This window comes from Sminthopsis crassicaudata, chromosome 2 (genome assembly GCF_048593235.1).
Source record: "Sminthopsis crassicaudata isolate SCR6 chromosome 2, ASM4859323v1, whole genome shotgun sequence".
NCBI lineage: Eukaryota > Metazoa > Chordata > Mammalia > Dasyuromorphia > Dasyuridae > Sminthopsis > Sminthopsis crassicaudata.
The window spans coordinates 115,337,320-115,359,365 of NC_133618.1; the positions used below are offsets into that span (position 1 = coordinate 115,337,320).

General features: G+C 34.7%; 1 protein-coding gene across 12 annotated transcripts in view; it reads right to left on the reverse strand.

Moving 5' to 3' along the window:
* LOC141554778 (homeobox protein Meis2) overlaps positions 1-22,046 on the reverse strand; it is a 220,475-nt gene that overhangs the window by 5,761 nt on the left and 192,668 nt on the right. For all 12 annotated transcript variants that reach the window (XM_074287065.1, XM_074287066.1, XM_074287069.1 and 9 more), the window contains one exon: positions 1-15. This exon is cut by the window's left edge and continues 44 nt beyond it. In XM_074287065.1, the coding sequence (XP_074143166.1) occupies positions 1-15 (15 nt within the window). The remainder of the gene's footprint in view (positions 16-22,046) is intronic.

The window sequence follows — 22,046 nt, forward strand, 5'->3', positions numbered from 1 at the left end:
CTGGCATTAATAAACCTGGAATAGAACAGAAGTCCATTCATCAGACTCTCTTTCTGGGCATTTTGAACACCTTTACATTAACACTGCAGCGGTTTCAATACAGTTGAGCATGTATTGGAAAGTATAGTTTGACCTTAAAGGCAATTTTCCCCCCAAGTGCTCAAAAATAGTTAACTGGCTCATCATCTCCCATCACCTCGCTAGCCAACTCCAAGCCAATTTGGTAGATAGCCTGGGAAAATAAAGTTCTAAATGGGAAGGAGAACTTCTGTTAAATTACAATTGTGCTTTGCTTCTCAGAACAAGTAGGGACCTGGTTAAAGTTCTCAGGCTGAGAAGACTTCTCCCTCCCTCTCCCCCCCCCTCCCTTTTTTTTCTCCTCCCCCTCCTCAGCTCCCCCATCTTTGGGAGATTCAGCTTTCCTTTGCAGCTGGCCATAAATGAGGACCAGGCTTTGCACTCTCTGCTTTCACAAGGTATTGTTAGGTCAGCAAAGCCATCAATTAGGCTGTCTGAAGTTTTATCACCAACACAGCAGCAATAAGTGCTGGCCCAGAAAGACTTCTGCTCTTCAGCAACTCCTGCAGTTTGAGCCTGTAAAGTCAGGGGTCATTTGGAGGTCAGTGCCAGTTGGGGGCGACCTTTTCAGCCAACTCTGGGACACCCCAGGGCAGAGGATAAGGTAACTGCCAACTATAAACCGAGGCACCTTTCAACTCACCAGAAAGGGGGTGCCTCAGGTACACATGTTTAATATTAGTCCCAAAGTAACTTTTCAACATCAGGTAGTGGATGAATCACAGGAACGTTAGGGGAGAGAGTCAGTTAGTTACTTGGTTTAATAAAAAAGCCTGGATCTAATTTTGTTGGCAACCCCAAAATAAGTATCTACTTCATGTTACTTTAATGTTTAATAATGCCCATCAAATATTCATGTATAGACTGAAGTAAGATGATAAAAAAGAATCCTCTTTATTTCTCTAAACTTAATGAAAACAAAGCAATTCCTGCCATTTGTCAGGTATACTTATCTTTATATTTCTGAGAATATACGTTGTCCAGCATGTGGAATTGACCTCCAGTATTCAATAACTTTGTGTTTTTAGCATGTGTACAAATGCGGGCTTGTACCCGCCAGAATACCATGCCAGAATACTGTTAAGTAATGGTTTACAAACAAAAATAACGTAGAGCAATAACAATTTTCAAGATTTTTTTCCACTTTTTTTGAGCACAAATCTGCTTTAATAAAATTTGGCCTTTTGCTCCTTTCCTTTTCAGGAATCTTAGTTTGCCATCATTGCGCCCCTGACAGTCCCCTGCTACTGCTATAGTCAAGAACTGAAAATTCAATTCTGCCTGACCTTACTCTCATACTTCTGCTGATTAGCCAGCAGAATCCCAGCATTCTTAGTTGATCGTCAAGGAGGCACTAGGAAGTCAGTGCTTCTACAAGGTTAAAGTCCATCACAGATGAGAAAAGACAGTACACATTTATTTGTTTATACCTGCAGTAAGCATTCTAGTGGGAATTCCGTTAGACAGATGCCTAAATGCTGCAAGGAACACCAAAGGGCTCTTTTGCATATGGTGTTTGTATCCAAAACAAAGCACTTCTTCATTTCTTAAGAAAGTATTGCTCAGTTGTCAAAAAAAAAGCCTTTGGATTATTAGCTAAGGGAAAGCTTTGGTGATATGAGTTAAAAACAAAGAGAAAGTGCAATCTGCATCTCTCTCCCTTTCCCAGTTTATCTGAAGATATTGGTGGTGATTTCAACTAGGCGAAGGTATATCTGACCCCTATCACTTGGACTCTTAGCAACGTTTTCCTTTTTCTAGACAAAGGGTCACAGATAGGAACTTAATTTCTCACCTTTTTCTGACACCTCTCTAGCTGTGCCAACAGAGAACTGACCTGAATCTTTTGCATCCCAGCCACCTTTTATCAACTAAAGTTAAAGCCAATAGAGATTATCAGAAAAGCCAGATAAGGATGTTTTCTCTCCTCCTAGGAGCTTCTAATGGACTCTTTAGAAGGGCAAGATTTTACCTCCTTTATGGGTTACTACTTGCTAATCCTGGCTTTGTTTTTTCCCTTTACTCCAACTCCTTGAGTAAAACCAATTGCTATTTTTTCCCTTTTTAATTTCACCCTTTTACTCTTTTATTATTTACATCTGGTAGTTGTTCCCTTATTTATGTCTCTCTCTCTCTCCAGTTCCCCAAAACACTCCCTCACTCACTGAACAGCAAGGCATCATGGTTTCTTAGTTCTCAGCAGGAGAACTCTACACTGTCTTCAAACAAATAATTAAGGAGAAGGTTAAAGGTTCACTTAAAGGTCATTTCTTTGGATACTCCTCAGAATGTTTACATTAGTAAAAAAAAAAATGGGGGTCTGCTCAAAAGGTTTTTCAATGAGGTTTACACAACAATACAGAACATTAAAAAAGCATTCTGTGTCCTAGCAGGTCTTTGTAGGCACAGTGAACTTGGAAATGCTGCTCCAGAATTACATTTTCAACAAGTTACCATGGCATGGACTTGATATTCATTAGAAGTTATGGCAGTGGCTTTTTTGAAGGAGACTCAGTTCAGCTTGGTTCTGCTCAGCAAATATGAATAAAAACATCCAAAGTGTTTTGCCCATAAGATCCTGTCTACTGATTCCACTTGGAACTTCTGAAATTGCTTTCCTCCTAAAATATGATATATTCCCATCACCATCCTATCTAGATTCATAATTCTACCACCTTTTCAAGATGATATAGGGTCTAAACAAGAATCTATCAAAGAATCATGTTAATATATCAGATGATTTAAAAACAATTAGCAAAAATATAAATTGCTCATTAGAAAGAAACTATCACATTGAAATCAAACCAAACCAAACCCTCTATGTTGCCATGGGAGCCAGAAATCTTTCTACCATAAAACATAATAAAAATTTTCAGTAGAGCTAAATTCTTTCTCCCCAAGCTAGGTCTGATTTTAATTTGTTTAATATTAGTAAAAAAAAAAATTTCTATCCATAATCATTTCATAGAATTATGCCAAATAAACAAACATTTTTCCAATTTCCTTTGGTCTATTTAAAAGTATTTCTCTCCATTTCAACAACAACAACAACAAAAAAAAAAAACCCTGGACATTTTATTAGACTACTTCAGTGGTAGTAGATGACTATCTATTAGATTCCCTGTAAAATTTGTAGGTTCTAATGTGCAAACTATTGAATGTGAACCTTTGAAGCTCCAAGTTCAATTCACATGGAAAAATTCAACTTTTTGGTTAAGAAATAAAAGGCTTATTTAAAGAAAGCTCAGAAGGTTTCTTGGACATTAAATGATTCTTACAAAATAACATTTTGATGAGTTAAGTGTAAATGAATCAGTCACATATGGATTAAGTTATCCTTGAATTTCACACAGGTTTTACAAATAAGAAGTAGAGAGGGTCTTGGCAAAAACTTTTTTGGATTTTGCCAAACCCAAAACATTTAAAAAATTGTTCAAGGCATCCAAGGAACCAAAATGCATCAGGCTTTACCCAACTTAGAAAAAGAAAGATAGAAAAGAGTCCTGTCAATTATTTCTTATTAGTAGATTGTTCATTTCTTTGTTATCCAATATTTTAAAATTAATTTGATATATATACTCTGTCATTCTATAATGAATAAGTTGTGAGAATTTGATTTTAAGAAAATATTACAGCACTAAAAAGTTTTTTTTTTTTGAGGGTAGAGAGTAGATATCCAAAACTTAACAGTGCTAATGGAATTTTCAAGTTTGTGTAGCTTGTGTGAGATATCTTTTAAGAAACACGTCCTGTACATAAAGAAGATCCAACTCACTTCCAGTTGATCAATGATGGACAGAGGTAGCTACACCCAGAGAAGAAACACTGGGAGGGGAATGAAAATTGTTAGCACTAATATCTGTCTGCCCAGGTTGCATGTACCTTCGGATTCTAATGTTTATTGTGCAACAAGAAAATGATATTCGCACACATGTATTGTACCTAGATTATATTGTAACACATGTAAAATGTATGATATTGCCTGTCGTCGGGGGGAGGGAATAGAGGGAGGGGGGGTAATTTGGAAAAATGAAGACAAGGGATAATATTATAAAATATATATATATATATATAAAAAAAAAAAAAAGAAACACGTCCTGAGACTTACCAACTTGTGACATTCTTAGGTCTATATGTTATTTTATTTGTGAGTACAGCAATATGAAAATTAGCCCCTAACCTGCACTAAGTCCATTAATTCGTATTATTATTTAATCCTAAATATATTGTCTAAGGATACAAGACTGCAAACTTTCTATCTAAAATTCACCTAAATAGAAGATACTCCAATATAGGTGATAGATACTTAAGATATAAAACTTTAATGTCTAAAACATTTACAATAAAATGTTGATAATTAATAAAATTTACTTTTTACAATCCAGTGACATTGTAAAAAACAATACTTCTCTCTCTCATTATTTTCCCCAGAAGAAACAAATATGAAGAGAAAGAGAGAGAGAGAGAAAGAGAGAGAGGAAGAGAGAGAGGAAGAGAGAGGAAGAGAGAGAGGAAGAGAGAAAGAGAGATAAAGAGAGAGGAAGAGAGAGAGAAAGAGAAAAAGAGAGAGAAAGACAGAAAGAGAGAGAAAGACAGAAAGAAAGAAAGAGAGAAAGAAAGAAAGAAAGAGAGAGAAAGAGAGAAAGAGAAAGGAAGGAAGGAAGGAAGGAAGGGAGGGAGGGAGGAAGGAAGGGAAGAAGGAAGGGAGGAAGGAAGGAAGGAAGGAAGGAAGGAAGGAAGGAAGGAAGGAAGGAAGGAAGGAAGGAAGGAAGGAAGGAAGGAAGGAAGGAAGGAAGGAAGGAAGGAAGGAAGGAAGGAAGGAAGGAAGGAAGAGAAATCCAGTGATTATCATGAAGAATCATCTTTTTTTCCTGGAATGATATTTTCTGGAAACCAATATCCTCCTCAAAAGAAAGACAAACTATATCACTTTGTATACTTTCCTGCAACTGAAATCTGAGCACTTTGGTTTTTTGTTTGTTTAAGAATTTTTTACTCCAAAGCATATTTCAGAATGACAGAAATAGGTTCAGGTATCATTTCTGATTGTTGTTGGGTTTCTTTTCTTTTCTCCCCCCCCCTCCTTTACTCTCCTTAAATGGCTGATAAATCCCTTCTTTCTGGTTCACTTACTTTACACCACACCTGGTAACCAATTCCTCTAGGCAGCATTCCTTTTGTAAGAAAATGCAAGGCAAAGTGCTATCATCTGGAAGTCTTCCAAGCCTGAAGATTCTCTTCAGTCAAGAATATTAAGACTTGGAGTCATTTTCATTGGAAGGTTTAACCAAACTGTTGTCATTGTTCAGTTGTTTTTTGTTTGTTTTCAGTCATGTGGGAATTTTCATGATCCCATTTGAGATTTTTGCAGCAAAGATACTGGGGTAGTTTGCCATTTCCTTCTCCAGTTTATTTTACAGGTGAGGAAACTGAGGTAAACAGAGGGAAGTGACTTGCCCAGGATCACACAACTACTACCTGTCAGATAGAATTGTAGACTAGAGAAAGGACTGTTGACTCAGAGAGAACATCTGATGAATTGGAATGGAGGGCATTCAAGAAGATGTTGCAGACAGCACAAAAATTTAGATCTTGATATCTCACAAATCAAAAGCATCTCCATATTCACCTACTACAAACATTCATACATTGAGGTCTCATTTGCAAAGCCTGAAATGGAAGGTTCCAGGAAATATGTTTCAACGCTGGCAATAGTGAAACATTTTGGCTTTTAAAAAATTTTTTTTCCTTACATCCACATAGAAATAATCCAGTTATTAAATTTCCTATTTTTTTTTTTTTACCTCAAGATCACAAGAAAGCAATTCTCTGTGTTGTGATTCTGACTAAGAGCAAATCTTTTCTAAAGAATGCATGAAAACAACTAAATCAATTAAGCAAGTTTGATGATTTGGAATGAGTGGTCAGGCACATAAATGGCAGGGCTACATGTGCAAAGCCATTGTATCTTAATGGGTCTTTAGACAGATGCAGATATATACCAAAGACAAATGAATGGAAATTATATATGCTATTTAATGCCACTTCCAGAAGCTTTAAATAATTTCCATGAGTTTAGAATCACAATGTAATATTGGATTCACAAAATTCAATTTATATCACTATTCTATTTCTTTTCAAAATGAGGAATTTCCTTCACCAATATAAATCACAATCAACCTAAAAGTTAGATAAGTTCTGAAGAATTGACCAAGCCACATAGAGTCCTTTGACTTACCCAGGATTGCCCAACTGGTATTCTGACCCATATCTCCCTGTTTACAACACTAGAGGAAATGAAGACATTTTGAAGACATTTTGCTACCACAGTCACAAACACTTTGCAAATCCACACACACATTCTCCTTAGGGGAATGTCTTCTAGCAAAGTAGACTTCAGGCAAAATTGTAAAGTTGGAGAACCAAACAAGATTGTCTTAAAGCTTCTTTACAACTGATTTTATCCTATTACACTAAATGGCTGTCCTTGGTTGTCTCCCACATACTCATTAAGTGCCTATTCACCATATCCTCTCTTAGATTACCTACATCCTGGGATACCTTAACTACCTGGTTTCTTCTACCTGATTTCACAAATCTGGGCCCTGACTTTCTCAATAATGTAATGTGTCAGACTTTTCTGGTTTTCTCCTAAATTTTCTCAAAATTTACTTCCCGCCTAAAAAAAGAAAAAAAAAAAAAAAAGGACTATGTTATCTCACAGAAAACTGTTAACCAACCCAATAGGTAAACTCCCGCTGCTATAAAAAACTATGTGTATTATGAGGCAAGTCACTTAAGCACTCTGAGCGTTAGATTACATCTCTATGAAATGAGGGAGTTAGATGAAATGATTTCTATGTTTTCTTCAATTGCTAAGATTTCATCCTGATGATATACTTTCAAGGCAACACTCATTCAACATATCAGAGACATTTTGTTCAAAATGTCTCAATTCAAAGCTTGTCATGTAATTCTGAGAGTGGGAATCTCAAATATTCTGGCAGATAGTCATGGAGATGTTTGGGGCAGGTGGACTTCTCATTGCCCTCAGATTCTTATATATAGACTGCTACCTATTCTGCCTATGCACAGGGCCAGACTTGTTTGCTCAAATCAAATTTAATGCATATGCTTTCTATGTATCCCGAACTCCAAACCAATATTTTACTCACTTGCCCTAGGCCTAGAACAATTTATAACAACTTCATTTTATTACATGGTTATGAACTTCCTGGAGGTAAAGCCAGATCAGTAATGCATTGTTGGTAGGCTGATTCATTTGGGGGTACATACGCATAACCCTTATATAACTAACCATGTAGCTTTTAGGGTGAAGGAGGAGCAAAAGTTTTTGAGAAATTTGAGACTGGATAAAATATATATATAATGCTGAGCAACAATAAACACTATTCCATGAATTTAATCACACCTGATGGCACATAACAAAACATCCCAGCTGGTTATGATTTTTAAAGCACTATTACTCTTTTGGAATGCCATCAGATTATTCCTATGTAGTTATTTATCATAAATGATAAATTCACTCTTTTGAAACCAAAGAAGAAACACAAATTCACAACTAGGATCTATTTATTTAAGATAAGGTGCTAAGTCAATAGATATAAGATGTAGAATATTATCTCAATCCTATTGATTTATTGCTGATGAGAATCACCTAGAAGCTGAATTACTTTGAAAGTTTTACTACCATTATTAAAATTCCAAGTTGATATACCTACCGCTTGTAAGAGGTTCTGAAAACCACCTTTCCCCGCAAATACCAAAGGCATATGGCAATTTTATTCTGGCCTATCAGCAGGAAAAGCTGTAAGCCATTTTCAAATAGATCCTTAATTCCCAAACCTGTTCATTTGTTTGGATATTCCAGACTGGATTTTTCATCTACTTAAGTCACCTGACAGTCTGTTACAAACGTTTCTGGAGAGTTGCTATTAAGTTTTCGTCATTTGCTAATTCGCCCTAAGAGGAGGGAATCCTGATGAATTTAGCATCTGTTTAACTTTTATGCTCACCTTTGATGGAAGTATTAATTCTCTATCCTACTTCTCAGTGGAAACTACCTAAGCATTAACTTGCCAGAAAAAAAAAAATGCACTGAGCTGTTTAGCAATTATGTATTAGATGTGTTTGAAGAGATCAAGGTGCACTCATATGCCCTGTGCTATGGATATATCTCTGATTAGCTTGTCATCCGCTCTGAAGAAGATGTAGGCTGATTCTCCTAGACTGTAGAGCAGGCCAGCTGTTAGCTGCCTGTCAAGCCCTCAAGTGGACAAGTAGTCCAGGAGCAAAAATGTCACTCCTTTGATCTGGCAAGGAGCAGCTGCTGATTTATAGAGTAGGACTTTGTTCTTCCGTTCTATTTTACTTTCTTTCCTAAGGCAGAACCACAAAATCCAGGAGAAAAAAAAAAGTGCCGTTCCCTGCAACATCAACAAGCTCTGACAACTGCAACAGGGTTTTTCTTGGCCCTAACAAAGCTCTCAGGCATCTCCTTTGACGCTCACCTTTTTCTCCCTCCCACTCCTCCCCCCCTCCCCCTTTTGCAATGCGGTAGTTATTGTTTAATTCAGCTTCTGTAAATGGAATGGACTCTGGCCAGCAAGCCTGGGGCATAAACACACCTGTATGAAAGGAGCCTTATTGTAGCAACCATCTACGACCAAGCTGCACATGAACTACCAGTTCCTGAGTTCAGAAAGAACACTCCATTTTTCCTGACAGCAAATTTTACCCTAAGTGAGCTTCTATTTTTGGAGATACTGACCTACTCAATGACCAAATTTCTCTCATGTTCCTCCTCCATTGTCATTAAAATATTTAAATTGAAGAGAAAAAATAATTAATCTGCAAAACAAACATTTTCCTTCCTGTCCCTGAACAGATCCATTAAGCAATTTGACTAGTTTAATCTTTATATAATTTTCATTATGCGTAGAAAGTAGTATATTGAATACTGGTCTTGGTGTTATAAAAAGCTGTGCAACCAGCTCTTGCAGTTTTTTAAGTCTAATAAGGCACAGATCAATTTTTGCTTTGTATTAGTGGAGGGAATTTCCATACCAGAAGTGATTTCTTCACACTGATGAAATTGTAAGTCCCTTCCCAATACTAATTTTTGATCATTTGAAAACTAAAGAAAATAAAACATTTTGACAAAAGTGACCCCAAAGTCATCAAGGTATTGGTTTCCATAATGCAGTTTTCATTATCATCAACTTTACTGACAAAAGTCTCCTTGAAAAAGGAAAAAAAAAAAAAAAAGCTTCCTTGGATCACATTTGAAAAATTACCAAATATTCCACCCACATCTTACTTGCTAAGAATTAATATGGCCTCACGTTCATTATTCATATTCTCAAGAGGATCAACCTTTCAGATCAATGAAACTTTTTATAAAAGGATAGAAAATTATTTTTGTATGCTGTAAAATATGTTCATGAATTTACTAGTCAGTATTTTTTTTAATCAATCTACAACATTTTCACCAATTATTTTTCTAGAACTTAACACTGCTATATGCTGGTGATGAATGGATATCTTAAAAATAAGTAAATAAATCCTTTGGAAACTCAAAAGTGGCTAAATTTTCTTTGTAGAAGGGAAAAAACAAAATGACTTCTATTCTAAAAATACTTAGAAGCATAGAGTTAGAAGAAGACCATAAAATCATCTAGTCTAACAGTGCTCAAACTTTTTGGTCTAGTCACTCCTTTTCAATCTTAGAAATAATCAGGGAATTCCCAAAGAGCTTTTGTTTATGTGGGTTACATCTAGCAATTTTGTCAAATCATTTTTCAGTTGGATCTAACTCTTTAAGACTTCATTCAGAGATTTTCTTGGCAGCCATGCTACAGTGGTTTGCCATTTCTTTCTCCATCTCATTTTCTAGAGGGGAAACTGAGACAAACAGGGTTAAATGACTACCCCAGGATCACATGGCTTGTAAGCATCTGAGGCCAGACTTTTAGCACATCAGGTCTGACACTTTATTTACTATGCCACCAATATTTACCATATTAGAAATTATAATGTCTTCATGTTTATAAAAATTGAGTGTGATACCCTGGGGTTCCTGTACTTTATTTTGAGACTCTAACCTAGAGATGTTAAAGGACTCATTTGAAGTTTGTCATAATCTCATTTTCTAGATTATTTTTACTACCAACTTCTACTTCTTTTGATAGTCCATTTTAAAAATCCTTTTTGCAGATTTCTGAAAATAGATTTTACTCTACTGATATAAACTTCTCTATTTGAATGTTTGTTTATTGATTTCTGTTATATCCAAATGTGGACTATTTTCCTTTACAGAAGATTATGGAAACATCTAAGGCAAGACAAACACAATGTATCTCACAAAGGTCTTCTATTTTATCCAGGACCATCTCCAGTCATCTTGACCTATGGAGGGAAAAGTGAGGCAGGTGACCTTACCCAACCCTCCCTCCCTTAAATCCACTTCACTTTTAAATTTAAAAGTTGTTAAAATTTTAATTCAATTCAATAAATAATAACCTGAAGGGGACTAGTAAGAAATAAGTTTGCAAAAGCAAAACAGAGGTATTCTGAAAACCCAGACACTACATTTCTAATTTGTTCAATAGGTAGTGAGGATCCATCAAAAGTTTTTAATCATGAGCAAATATGACCAGAGCTATACTTTGGGAAGATTATTCAGGCAAGATGTTTTGGAGAAGAGAAAGAATATAGATAGGAGAAGTTAAATATATTAAAACAAAGAGTTCGTGTGAGAGTTGATGAACCAGGGAAAGGTGAAGGGAACATAACATATTTATTAAGCAAGGGTATGACCAGGACTTTGCTGAGTTCTTTATAAATATCTCAATTGATCCAGGTAGTAACTAAGAATGAAAACGAAGAGCTAGGTGCAATAGACATTTACGGAGCTAGAACTCATCAGGCTGGAATCTGACTAGACATGATACAGAAAGAACCAGATATATAAAGATAAGAGAGTTAAATGATATAGTGATGCCATCATCAGAAACAGAAAAAAGGCAGGGTTTTTGTCTCAAAATGGTGATAGCGAATGAGGTTATTAATTAAGTTTTGTATACATTGCTTGATGTGTGGTTCAGACATTGGATGCTATCTTGAACATCTCAAAAAGAAAAGAGAAGCCATTCAAATGTTCATATGGACTATTTGTGTTTGATATGTGATAGAATATTCCAAGCTCATATCAGCCACAGTTGGATACACTCTAATTTGACTCTAGCATAGGTCCTCTTCCAGAATGAAGGACACAACCAATGAACCAACTTGGATCATAAAATTAGGAATATGATATTTGAGCTCTGAAGAAAGTTCAGGGCTAGTGAGAGAGATTTGATATTCTTTTGATAAAGTTTATAACTGAAGTCAAAGAGTGAACAAATTTGCCAAGAGAGAAGAGCCCCAAGGACAGAATCTTAGGGATTCTTCTATTTATGGAGTGATGGAAAGATGAGGTAAGAAAAAAGTGGTGACAAAAAGTGGTAAGAAAGATAGGAAATGATAAGAAGGAAGTATCAGGGAAGCTAAGGAAGAAAAGAGCATCAATAATGAAAAGATAATCAATCATAACATACCCTAGCTATAGAAAACAAGTCATCAAACATTTATTAACCACTTACTATATGCTAGATACTGTCATAAGAGCTAAAGAAGCAAAGAAAAAAGAAAAAAACCCCCAAACCCCAAAACTCAGCAAAAATAACCTCTACCCTCAAGTAACTCAAAATCTAATGTGTGGAGGGGTGAAGGAAGGGGGAAATACACAAATAGTTATACAAGTAACATATATATATATAATATATATATATTATATATATACATATATATATATAATATATATATATTGAATCAGTAGTGATGTGTTGGCTAAGAAAGCTACTGAAATCAAAGCCTACAGTAATAGAGATCTTTTGTACAAAATGAGTGAGCAGATAAACCTATTGTATTTCCCTATTCATACTATATCAGTAGTCATCAGTACTTGGCACCACACTTTAGGAAAGTGATAAATTGTTGTGACTCTTAAATGCCATGCCAAAGAGTTAGGTTTAATGTGATTCAAATTCAGCCATCCCTGGTTAAGTCACATAAAGAGAACTGTGCTTGGGGAAGATTATTTTATTAGTTTTATGACCGTAATGTGGATGAGGTGATAGTGATCTGAACAAAAGCTTGGAGTATACAATTTAAAAGGAGAAGAAAATCCCAAAGAGAATGGGTTTTGCAAATTGGGTGATGAACTGACTATGTGAGGGAACAACAACAAAAAAAGATATGAAAGTTTAAAAAAAAAAAAAAAAGAAAAAAAATCATAAAATTGGACACCTGGAAAGATAATAACACAATCAATAACAATGAAAATTAGGAAAGAATCTCTTTGGTAGAAAGGGTTAAAGATGAAATTATTTTTTATTTTTGAGATATTTTGTCAACATATTAAATATCCCTTCACTAAGACTCTTCATGGGACCATAGGTTCCCAGGTAGAAGGGCTCTCTCACTTAACAGATGAGAAACATGAGATTCAAAGAAATCAAAGTGACTTGTTTCAAATGCAGTACTTTTTCTACCACACCATGAGGTCATATAGGTATTTGGATGACATACAGGATTAGTGAATAGGGAGAGGGGCTAGGGCTGAATGTACAGATATAAACATAATCCTTTAAATGGATGAGAACATGACTCATTTATCTTTGTATCTGCCCCAAGGGCCTACCTCAGGGCACTGCACATTGTAGAAACTTAATAAATGTTTGTAGAACAAATGAATAGATTTGGAGGCCTTCTTATCTTTCCCTTCTTTCTCCCTCCCAAATTATCTATGTTACAGAAATATGGCCAGGTGCTTATATCAAAAGAAAGTTATTTCTTCTTAAAGTATCCCTGATGAGAGTTCAATGCCTTAAAATATATATTACCTGTGATATATCAATATAAAACTTACAATTGTCATAAAGTCTTATTTTTCAAATGAACTATTTTTTGTTTTGATATAATAGATACCAACAAATCCCCAAGTAGCCCTCTTCCCAAAGTATATTTCCTCAAAATAGAGAAATAAAATCATCAAATAGAATGATTTTTTTCCCTCTACTATTTCAGTTAAGAAAGAAATCCCAGCCTTGTTTCTATGAGGTCTCATTTCATTTTCTTTCTGTCCAGAGAATTTGTAGGCTTAACTTTTGGACACCTGTGGCCAATTTAAATATAGAAGGCCTAATTTATGTTAATACATGAATATTTTGACACTTGGTGACTTAGATGGAAGTTTTTTTTTTTAATCACATGTAAAAATTCTAATAGGACTGACTATAGACTTGCTAAACAATACTGCAGGGTGATTCTTTTTTCTTTTTTTTTTTTTTTTTTAGGGGAGATTTTCTGTAGATGGTTGCTACTAAATTAGAATACAACTGCTTTTTTTTAAAAAAGGTTCCATTTAAAAGAGACCCCCCATTAGGTGTGATGGCTCCCAAACTGTAATGTCCATTAAAACCATATTTTACTTTTCAAATTGACTTTTATGGTGAAAAAGCTATCACTTCCCCTAAATTGATGGTGAAACAAATGGTTCTGAAGTCCCAGTCCTTCAACTCAGGACAAACTCAGCATCAGCAACCTAAAAGGGTTGGTTCAGTGGAGGGGGTATGCATGTGAATATCCCCCTATCCCTTTCATTTCCTAGCTGGGTTCCTTTCTCTCAACCAGCAGGGGAGCTTAAAAAGATCAGATTGATGTTTCCCTGAAGTGTTTGGATGGACTAGCTCTTATCTTTATTTCAGTTCTCCCGCTGTTTTAGAAGAAAGGGTATAGCAGAAAAGAAATGGGGAAGATTGGCAATATTCTGAGGACCCTTTTCTCAACCCTCCTGGTCTTTGCTAAGTTGTAGGTGGTTTTTTAATTTAAGAGACTGATGTTTTTAACACTTAAAAAGTAGTAAATAAAAAAAGCTATCCATTATTTGCAAATTTTAGGATTGTTTTAACCAAAAAGGAGGGGGGAAATAACCTAAGATTAATCAGTCACATAAAATAAAGATAGTTGTTCGAGAAATTAGTGGAAACCTAATACTGTACATAGTCTCCAAACATAGGGTATTTCTTCTAATAGTTAAAAAAAAAACCCCACAGATGATGGAATCCTAAAGCCATGTAAGTAGTTCATGTATTTGACAAAGATGTCAGTAAGAGACAAAATATTCATGAAAAATACATTTAAATTCACTTAAAATTATCTACCGTCATTATCTTATAATTACTATTAAAATTTAATTTAAAATGAAATTACTAATATATGTTGTTACTATCAGAATTTTTTTAAAAAATCAACATCTATGCAAGTTTTCATACAACAGTGAGTAAAACTTATCAAAATCAAGAGCAAACTGGATAAAAAGTAACTTTAAAAAAATTTTTTTTAAACAAAGCCAATACTTTAAAAAAAGTTTAAGGAGGCTGGTCAAGTTGTAAGTATACCACTTTTCCTTTAGAACTCCCACAGATGTTATAGCTTTCCAATATTATTACCCACAAAATTTTTATCTTCATCATAATCATAAAAGACATAAAATGTATCTTTATAAATCACAAGAGACTCAGCAAACCTGCAACATTGTCACAGCAGCATTAATCCTTTAAAAAAAAATTAACCTCACTAACATTTATATAGCTCTTAAAAGTTTGCAAAGAACCTTACATATATTCTCTTATTTGATCCTCTCAATAACCCAGAGAGGAAGATGCTACTATTACCTTTCCCAGTTTATGGATTATGGAATCTGAGGTGGAAAGATGCTCAATGACTTGTCCAGAGTTAGAAAGCTACTAAGTAACTGAGGCAGAATTCAAACTCTGGTCCTTCTTATTGCCAGGTTACTCCCAGGGGAAAAACCAGAGAGGTATGGAGCCAAAGAAATTTACTGAGCGATAATCTCTGGGTGAATCAAATTTAAACCAAGCTCAGAACTGTGAGAAAGGAAGCAGTATGTGAGTATATATGTGTATATATGGGGTGGTGGTGAAGATTTTTAGATGGACACAAGAAATCAGATCTTTTTTTTTTTCTTCAAATTTTTATAACTTAAGTAAAAATTGTGTCATTCCTATTTTCCTGAATTAAAAAAAACTGTAAAAAAAATGAAGACCAGTAAATTATTCTATCTGGGATAAATATGTATAATATACATGTATTACATGTGTGTCCTATATATAACATATTTACATATATTGATACATACACACATCAATAGACATATATATCTATTTATGTATATATACATAAATCAATTTCCAAATAGAATTATTTACCATTCTGCATCTTATATGTATACATATATATTCATATATGTATATATTGTACAATTTTATATTTATACTTATATTTATGCTAGAATGATTACTTCACTTTCATGACCCAGCTTTTTTCTGGTAACCACAAAGAATTATAACAATGTAAATTAAATAGATATATCATTTTTCTAAAGTGAATAGGCATGGCAGAACAGAAAAAAGAACTAAATGTTCAGGATGTGGGTTCAGATCCTATCTTTACAATCTTCAGTTTCCTTATTTAGAAAATGATAGATCCAATGTTTTAACAGGATGTAATGGAAACAGCAATGGAGTTAGAGTCTGGAATTAAATTCAAAACCTGATTCTACATTTACACTACAATTTTTTAAGATTGCCCTTCATTTTCCACTGATTAAAAATTCAATTTTAATTCTTAAAATATAAGACTCTTGAAAATTTTGGAACAAACTAGTACCCATATGTATTGAGCCATATGTTTATATAAGGTACCCTCCTTTCCAAACTACCTTTTGGTTAATATCATCATATTTTAAAAATTAATTCTATTTTTATTTATTTTCAGTCAATTTATTTTATGTTCTTGTCCCTACTGGTAAGTAGGGTCTATTTCATTCATTGTTAGAATCTCAACATCTAACATGATACCCAGCACTTAACAAATGCTGATTGGTTAATATAATTTATTCTTTCATCAAATATTTATTCCAAGCCTACTATGTGTAAGGTATTTTTTCAGACTCTATGAGAGAAAAAAAAAAAGGTTTTAAGAGTGGAGCTTACATAATTACTCAAATTACTTAATATTTCTTATGGTGTGTTGCAGTTAGAAATTAAATTAGGATTTTTAATTAATGCAAAATATGCATGCTATCTAGTTTGCCTACTGAATAATGTTTTTCTTTTTCTGTGAGCAGCAAAGTTGACTCCATAAATTGATAAGTACTTGATGGATTATATCAAAGGCAGGTATGGACAGTAGAAAGAAATGCTCCAAACTCCTGAAATCATAGATGAAGAGGTAAATGTGACACATTAGATCAATATTTTATTTAACATAATTTTGACAGTTTTTTGTTTTTTTTTTTTTTTTTTTTTTTTTTGTTTTTAAAGTAAGGAGGCCAAAGGGTGGACTGGTGAGAACAGGGGTTTTTGTCAGAGGAAAAGACAAACAAACTTGCAAAGTTAAAAAAAAAAAAAAAAGTTTGCTGTTTAGGCACACAGATCTAAAGTAAGGCAGGTATTTGGATTCTTCAACCAGGTTGACAATTCCCTCAAAGCTTTGATATCACCTGATTTTTAAGGCCTTAAGACTTTCAGAGGGAACCAAATTCCATGGTGTTTATTTGGGTTTCTGATCTACCTTCTGATGTTTAGAAAGAAAGAGGAAAAAGGTCCCTGCACCTTCTGGTCCTCTTTCTTTGTTGTGAGGTTTGCTTTGTTTGTTTGAGTTTAAAACTGCCATTATGTGAAAGTGTTGCAAGTATAAATAATTTAGAAGATAACTCTGTGGGGACACCAGTTTGCCTGACTTTGTGCAGAAGCAGCTCATTTTGGCTCTGAGCAGTAGCATTCCATAAGAACAATTATGCAACATCAGTATGTCATGGATATTAACCAAGTATAGTAGATAGAGACAGGAAAATAATTTTCTTGCTTATTTAATTAAATTTATTTGGTTTTTCCCAAGTAGATCCTCTGGTGTATGATTTGAGTAGTCACTTGGTTGTTGCTGCAGCTATTTTCAGGCATTGCCTTCAACCAGCTCTTTCTGTTTCAGACCTCTTCTGTTTCAGATCTCTATACAGAGATGTATAGATTCCAAGGCACATTTGTATTGGGGCGCAGTTTCCACCCATGAAGAAGTTGCCCATGAAAATGTGGCATTTTCCTTGGTGGTAATATAGTCAGTTACACTATGTTAATATAGCCAAGTGAACAAAAGGTGTGTAAGTGGGTCAGACACAAAGACAGTCACCCACTACTTACTCCTGCTTAAAGGAAAGGGAAAGCTCATAATGGGGCTTTTTTGACTTTTACCCCCATCATTTTAAGAATTGCTTTGCCAATCCTTTGCAGCAAATAGTAATTTCAAGTGGACCAACATAGATTTCAGGTTGTTTGCACTCTGTGGTAATGATAGAGTAGCTGCCCTCCCTGGAGTCAATAAGTCCAACAATTGAGTCATTTTTGCCTCCTGGGAGTGAATCACTGCTGTTAGCCCGAATGACAGGATTGCTTAAAGAAATGGAGACCGACACCAGGCTGACCTCATTCAGAGAGTAGTGAGGTTCAGAGGGCAGCCAGGTAGTGTTTAACACAGTTGTAAGTAAAAGCTGATTTTGCACTTGTAAGCTCTATAAACAAAAAGGAAGAATTGTTGAAAAAAGCAATTGACGTGTATTTGGATATAAGCCTGATCTCTCTCTTGGTTATTTTCTCTTCACAATCCCCCCCCCCCCATTCCTGTTATAAGTCAACAAAAATTTGGAAAGCATTTTCATGTTCCGGGTACTTAAGATGAAAAAGAAAAAAAATAATAGTTCCTGCCCTCAAGGAGTTTACATCCTATTAGAAGGAGACATTTATACAAAATATATGAAAAATAAACTCAAGGTAATTTGCCAGGTTAGGGGGGAAATACAAATAGCTAGCGGGAATCAAGAAGTTCATGTAGAAGATGGTACTTAATAACAAATTGGGAAAATATTTTTACAGTTAAAGGTTCTGATAAAGGTCTCATTTCCAAAATATATAGAGAACTGACCCTAAATTATAAGAAATTAAACCATTCTTCAATTGATAAATGGTCAAAGGATATGAACAGACAATTCTCAGATGACGAAATTGAAATTATATCCACTCATATGAAAGTGTTCCAAATCACTACTGATCAGAGAAATGCAAATTAAGACAACTCTGAGATACCACTACACACCTGTCAGATTGGCTAAAATGACAGGAACAAATAATGATGAATGTTGGAGGGGATGCGGGAAAACTGGGACACTAATACATTGTTGGTGGAGTTGTGAAAGAATCCGGCCATTCTGGAGAGCAATTTAGAACTATGCCCAAAAAGTTATCAAACTGTGCATACCCTTTGATCCAGCAGTGCTACTATTGGGCTTATACCCCAAGAAAATACTAAAGAAGGGAAAGGGACCTGTATGTACCAAAATGTTTGTGGCAGCTCTTTTCATAGTGGCTAGAAACTGGAAGATGAATGGATATCCATCAATTGGAGAGTGGTTGGGTAAATTATGGTATATGAAGGTTATGTAATATTATTGATCTGTAAGAAATGACCAGCAGGATGAATTCAGAAAGGTTTGGAGAGACTTACATGAACTGATGCTGAGTGAAATGAGCAGAACCAGAAGATCACTATATACTTCAACAACAATGCTGAATGAAGATGTATTCTGATGGAAGTGGATATCTTCAACATAGAGAAGATCCAACTCACTTCCAGTTGATCAATGATGGACAGAAACAACTACACCCAGAGAAGGAACACTGGGAAGTGAATGTAAAATATTAGCACTACTGTCTATCTACCCAGGTTACTTATACCTTCGGAATCCAATACTTAACGTGCAACAAGAAAATTGGATTTACACACATGTATTGTATCTAGGTTATCCTGTAACACATTTTACATGTAAACACATGTAAAATGTATGGGATTGCCTGTCATCTAGGGGAGGGAGGGGAAAATTTGGAAAAATGAATACAAGGGATAATGTTATAAAAAATTACTCATGCATATATACTGTCAAAAATTTTTATAATTATAAATTTTTTAAAAAAGAAATAAAATGTTAATAAAACAAAAAAAAAAGATGGTACTTAAGTTGAACTTTGAAGGAAATTAAGAATTTTAAGAGGTAAAGGTAAGAAGGGAGTATGCATTCTACTTACGGAATTGAGAGGATAAGGAGAATGCAGCAAACATAGAGGCTAGAAATAGTATGTAAAGAAGAACAAGAAGGACAGTTTGGCTGCATTGATGGGTTTGTGGAAAAATAGGTTGGAGCCAGGTTGTAAAGTGCTTAAAGCTTATACTTGGCCCTGGTAACAGTAGGGAGCCATTGGAGTTTATTGAGCAAATATGTGACTTGATCTGCCCTCCTTTGTTTTTGAAAAATCACACTGGCAGTAGTGGAGGGAAGATGGATAGGAGAGAGGAAAGATCTGAAGCAAGGGAAACCAATTAGGAGACATCTGCCATAGTCCAAGCCCTAGTTGATGAGAAACAGAACAAAAATAGTATCTGTGTGAAGTAGAGATAAGAGAATGAACAAGGGAGAAAATACAGAGATAGAACTGACAAGATTTGGCAACTAGTTTTGTGCAGGTGAGGGAAAGTGAGGAGTTGAAGATGATTTAGAGGTTTTAATATGGGAGATCAGAAAGATAGTGCTCAGTTTTAGATATGAATTCAACATACCTACAGGATATCCAGTTTGGAATGTCAAATAGCTAATTGGTATCTGAGAATGAAGCTCAGGAGAGAGACTGGGGTTGGATATATAGATCTGTGAATCTGTATAATGATAATTAAATTCATAGGAACTGATGAGGTCATGGAGAGAGGGTATATATGTTGAGAAAAAAATCTCATGACAATGTTGGAATAAATTTAAAGTATTAGAGGATGTGGTATAGTGATCTAGAACAAAGCTTCTTAAACTGTGGGTTGTAACCCCATATGGAGTTTTGCAACTGAGTATGGGAGTCAGAAATTATGATTTATTATCAGTAAATGTTTGATTTGCATACTTATTTTATATACTTTGGGTAGTGTAAAAACTTCTCAGTCAAAAGGGGAAAATGTTTAAGAAACCCTGATCTAGAAAAAGACATTGAAAAATAAATGCCAGACAAGTAGTAAAAGAAATAAAAATCACAATACAGGAGATTATTGAGGAGGAGAAGATGATTAACACTGTCAGGTCAAGACTGAGAAAGGACCACTTGATTTAACAGCTATGAGATCATGATAACTTTGGAAAGAGCATTTCCTGTTGAATAATATTAGAAGTCAGACTCTTGTAGGTAGTAGAAGTGAGAGAGGAGAGGATGTGGTAGCATTGAGCTATTGAGTATGTGTGTGTGTCACACCCACACATGAATATATGTATTATTATTATTGTTATTTAAAAGATAGTATAATATTAAGTTTAAGTTATTAGACCCTCATCAGTACATTCTACTTTAATTAAGTATTTGTTAATTAACTACCTACTATATACAAACATTGTGTTAAATTCTCAGGATACAAAAGCAAAACAAAAAAAGTGAGCTTTTTAAAAATGAAAGATATTATTATTAAAAAGTTTATAACATCTAGGGTTAGGAATATTTTGTGGAGCTGTACTTGTTCTGACTTTGCTTTCAGTTAAAAACTTGACCTGAAAGACAATTTTCAATAGCCATACATATTAGTATTGATTGGTCAGTAGGTATAGGGTTTGAAAAAAAAAAATCAGTTCTGGCAAAAGGAAATCAGGCTGTATACTGTCATTATACTCATGGCATGATGTCTCTAGAATTTACTCATTCCAGATATACATTTCAGTCTAGGCTTTCTTTAATTCCTCTGGCTTTTCACTAACTTATGTAAATAAAAGGATTAACAATATCTAGTAATATCTTAGTGATTCAGTTTGGCTGACTACATTTGACTTTAGGTCAGTCACTACTAATTTAAACTGTTTCATCTTATTTAGGTAGAATATAGGGAATAGAAAAAAAAAAAAGATCCTGAGTTGGCAGAAGAGAGATATAGAATAGCATGTACAACATTTTTATGGAGAATTTCTTGTACCAGTTCTCAGTACTTCCACTATTACTGAGGACTAGCTGTTGGAGATGGAGTGTTTTTGGAGCTTGTTGAACCTATAAAAAAGAGCTTGCATTTCCTTCCATACAAGCTTTTAGCAACGATCTCTACCTCCCCCCCCAATTGAAAATGACCCTCTCAGGAAGGATGAAGGATTTGGATAGGGAATATAGGAGGTTAAGAAATAGAGGCAGTAGAAGCTCAAGGATGCCAAGGTGATAGAGTGAGATGTAATCAGAGAAAATAGGGTATACAAAGAGGACTCCAATGACATGAATATATTAATAAGCATTCAGAGAAAGTCAGTATGGACTTTAGAGAAATATTTTGAATGAATTCTGATGTATTCTAAATATGACATGACATATATAACATGTTTTTTTTTTTAAAAAATCCATCATTGTTATGAAGTTAATCTGCAAAGAGAATGTTGGTGAACACAGAAGAAATTTGGTTAGTCTATATTTTTAAAAGTAATTAGACAGCCATAGAAGGGTATCCTCTTCCTTCTCCCTCCTCGCCCTATTATTCTGCAAATGACTTTTATTTTGCTTTTTAATAAAGTTGGTAGTATAAAAAGATTCAGAAGTCACTGTGAAGAGACTTGGAAAATAATACCAAAAGTAGACAAAGGTATGAAACTTCGACGCTTTCTGCCCTGCAAGGGGCTCCTATTGATGAGAATAAAAGTTGTCCAAAGCTTGAAGTAAGTAATATTATATGGTCCCTCAATGCCCAAGTGTGGCAGATTCATAAGGTATCTT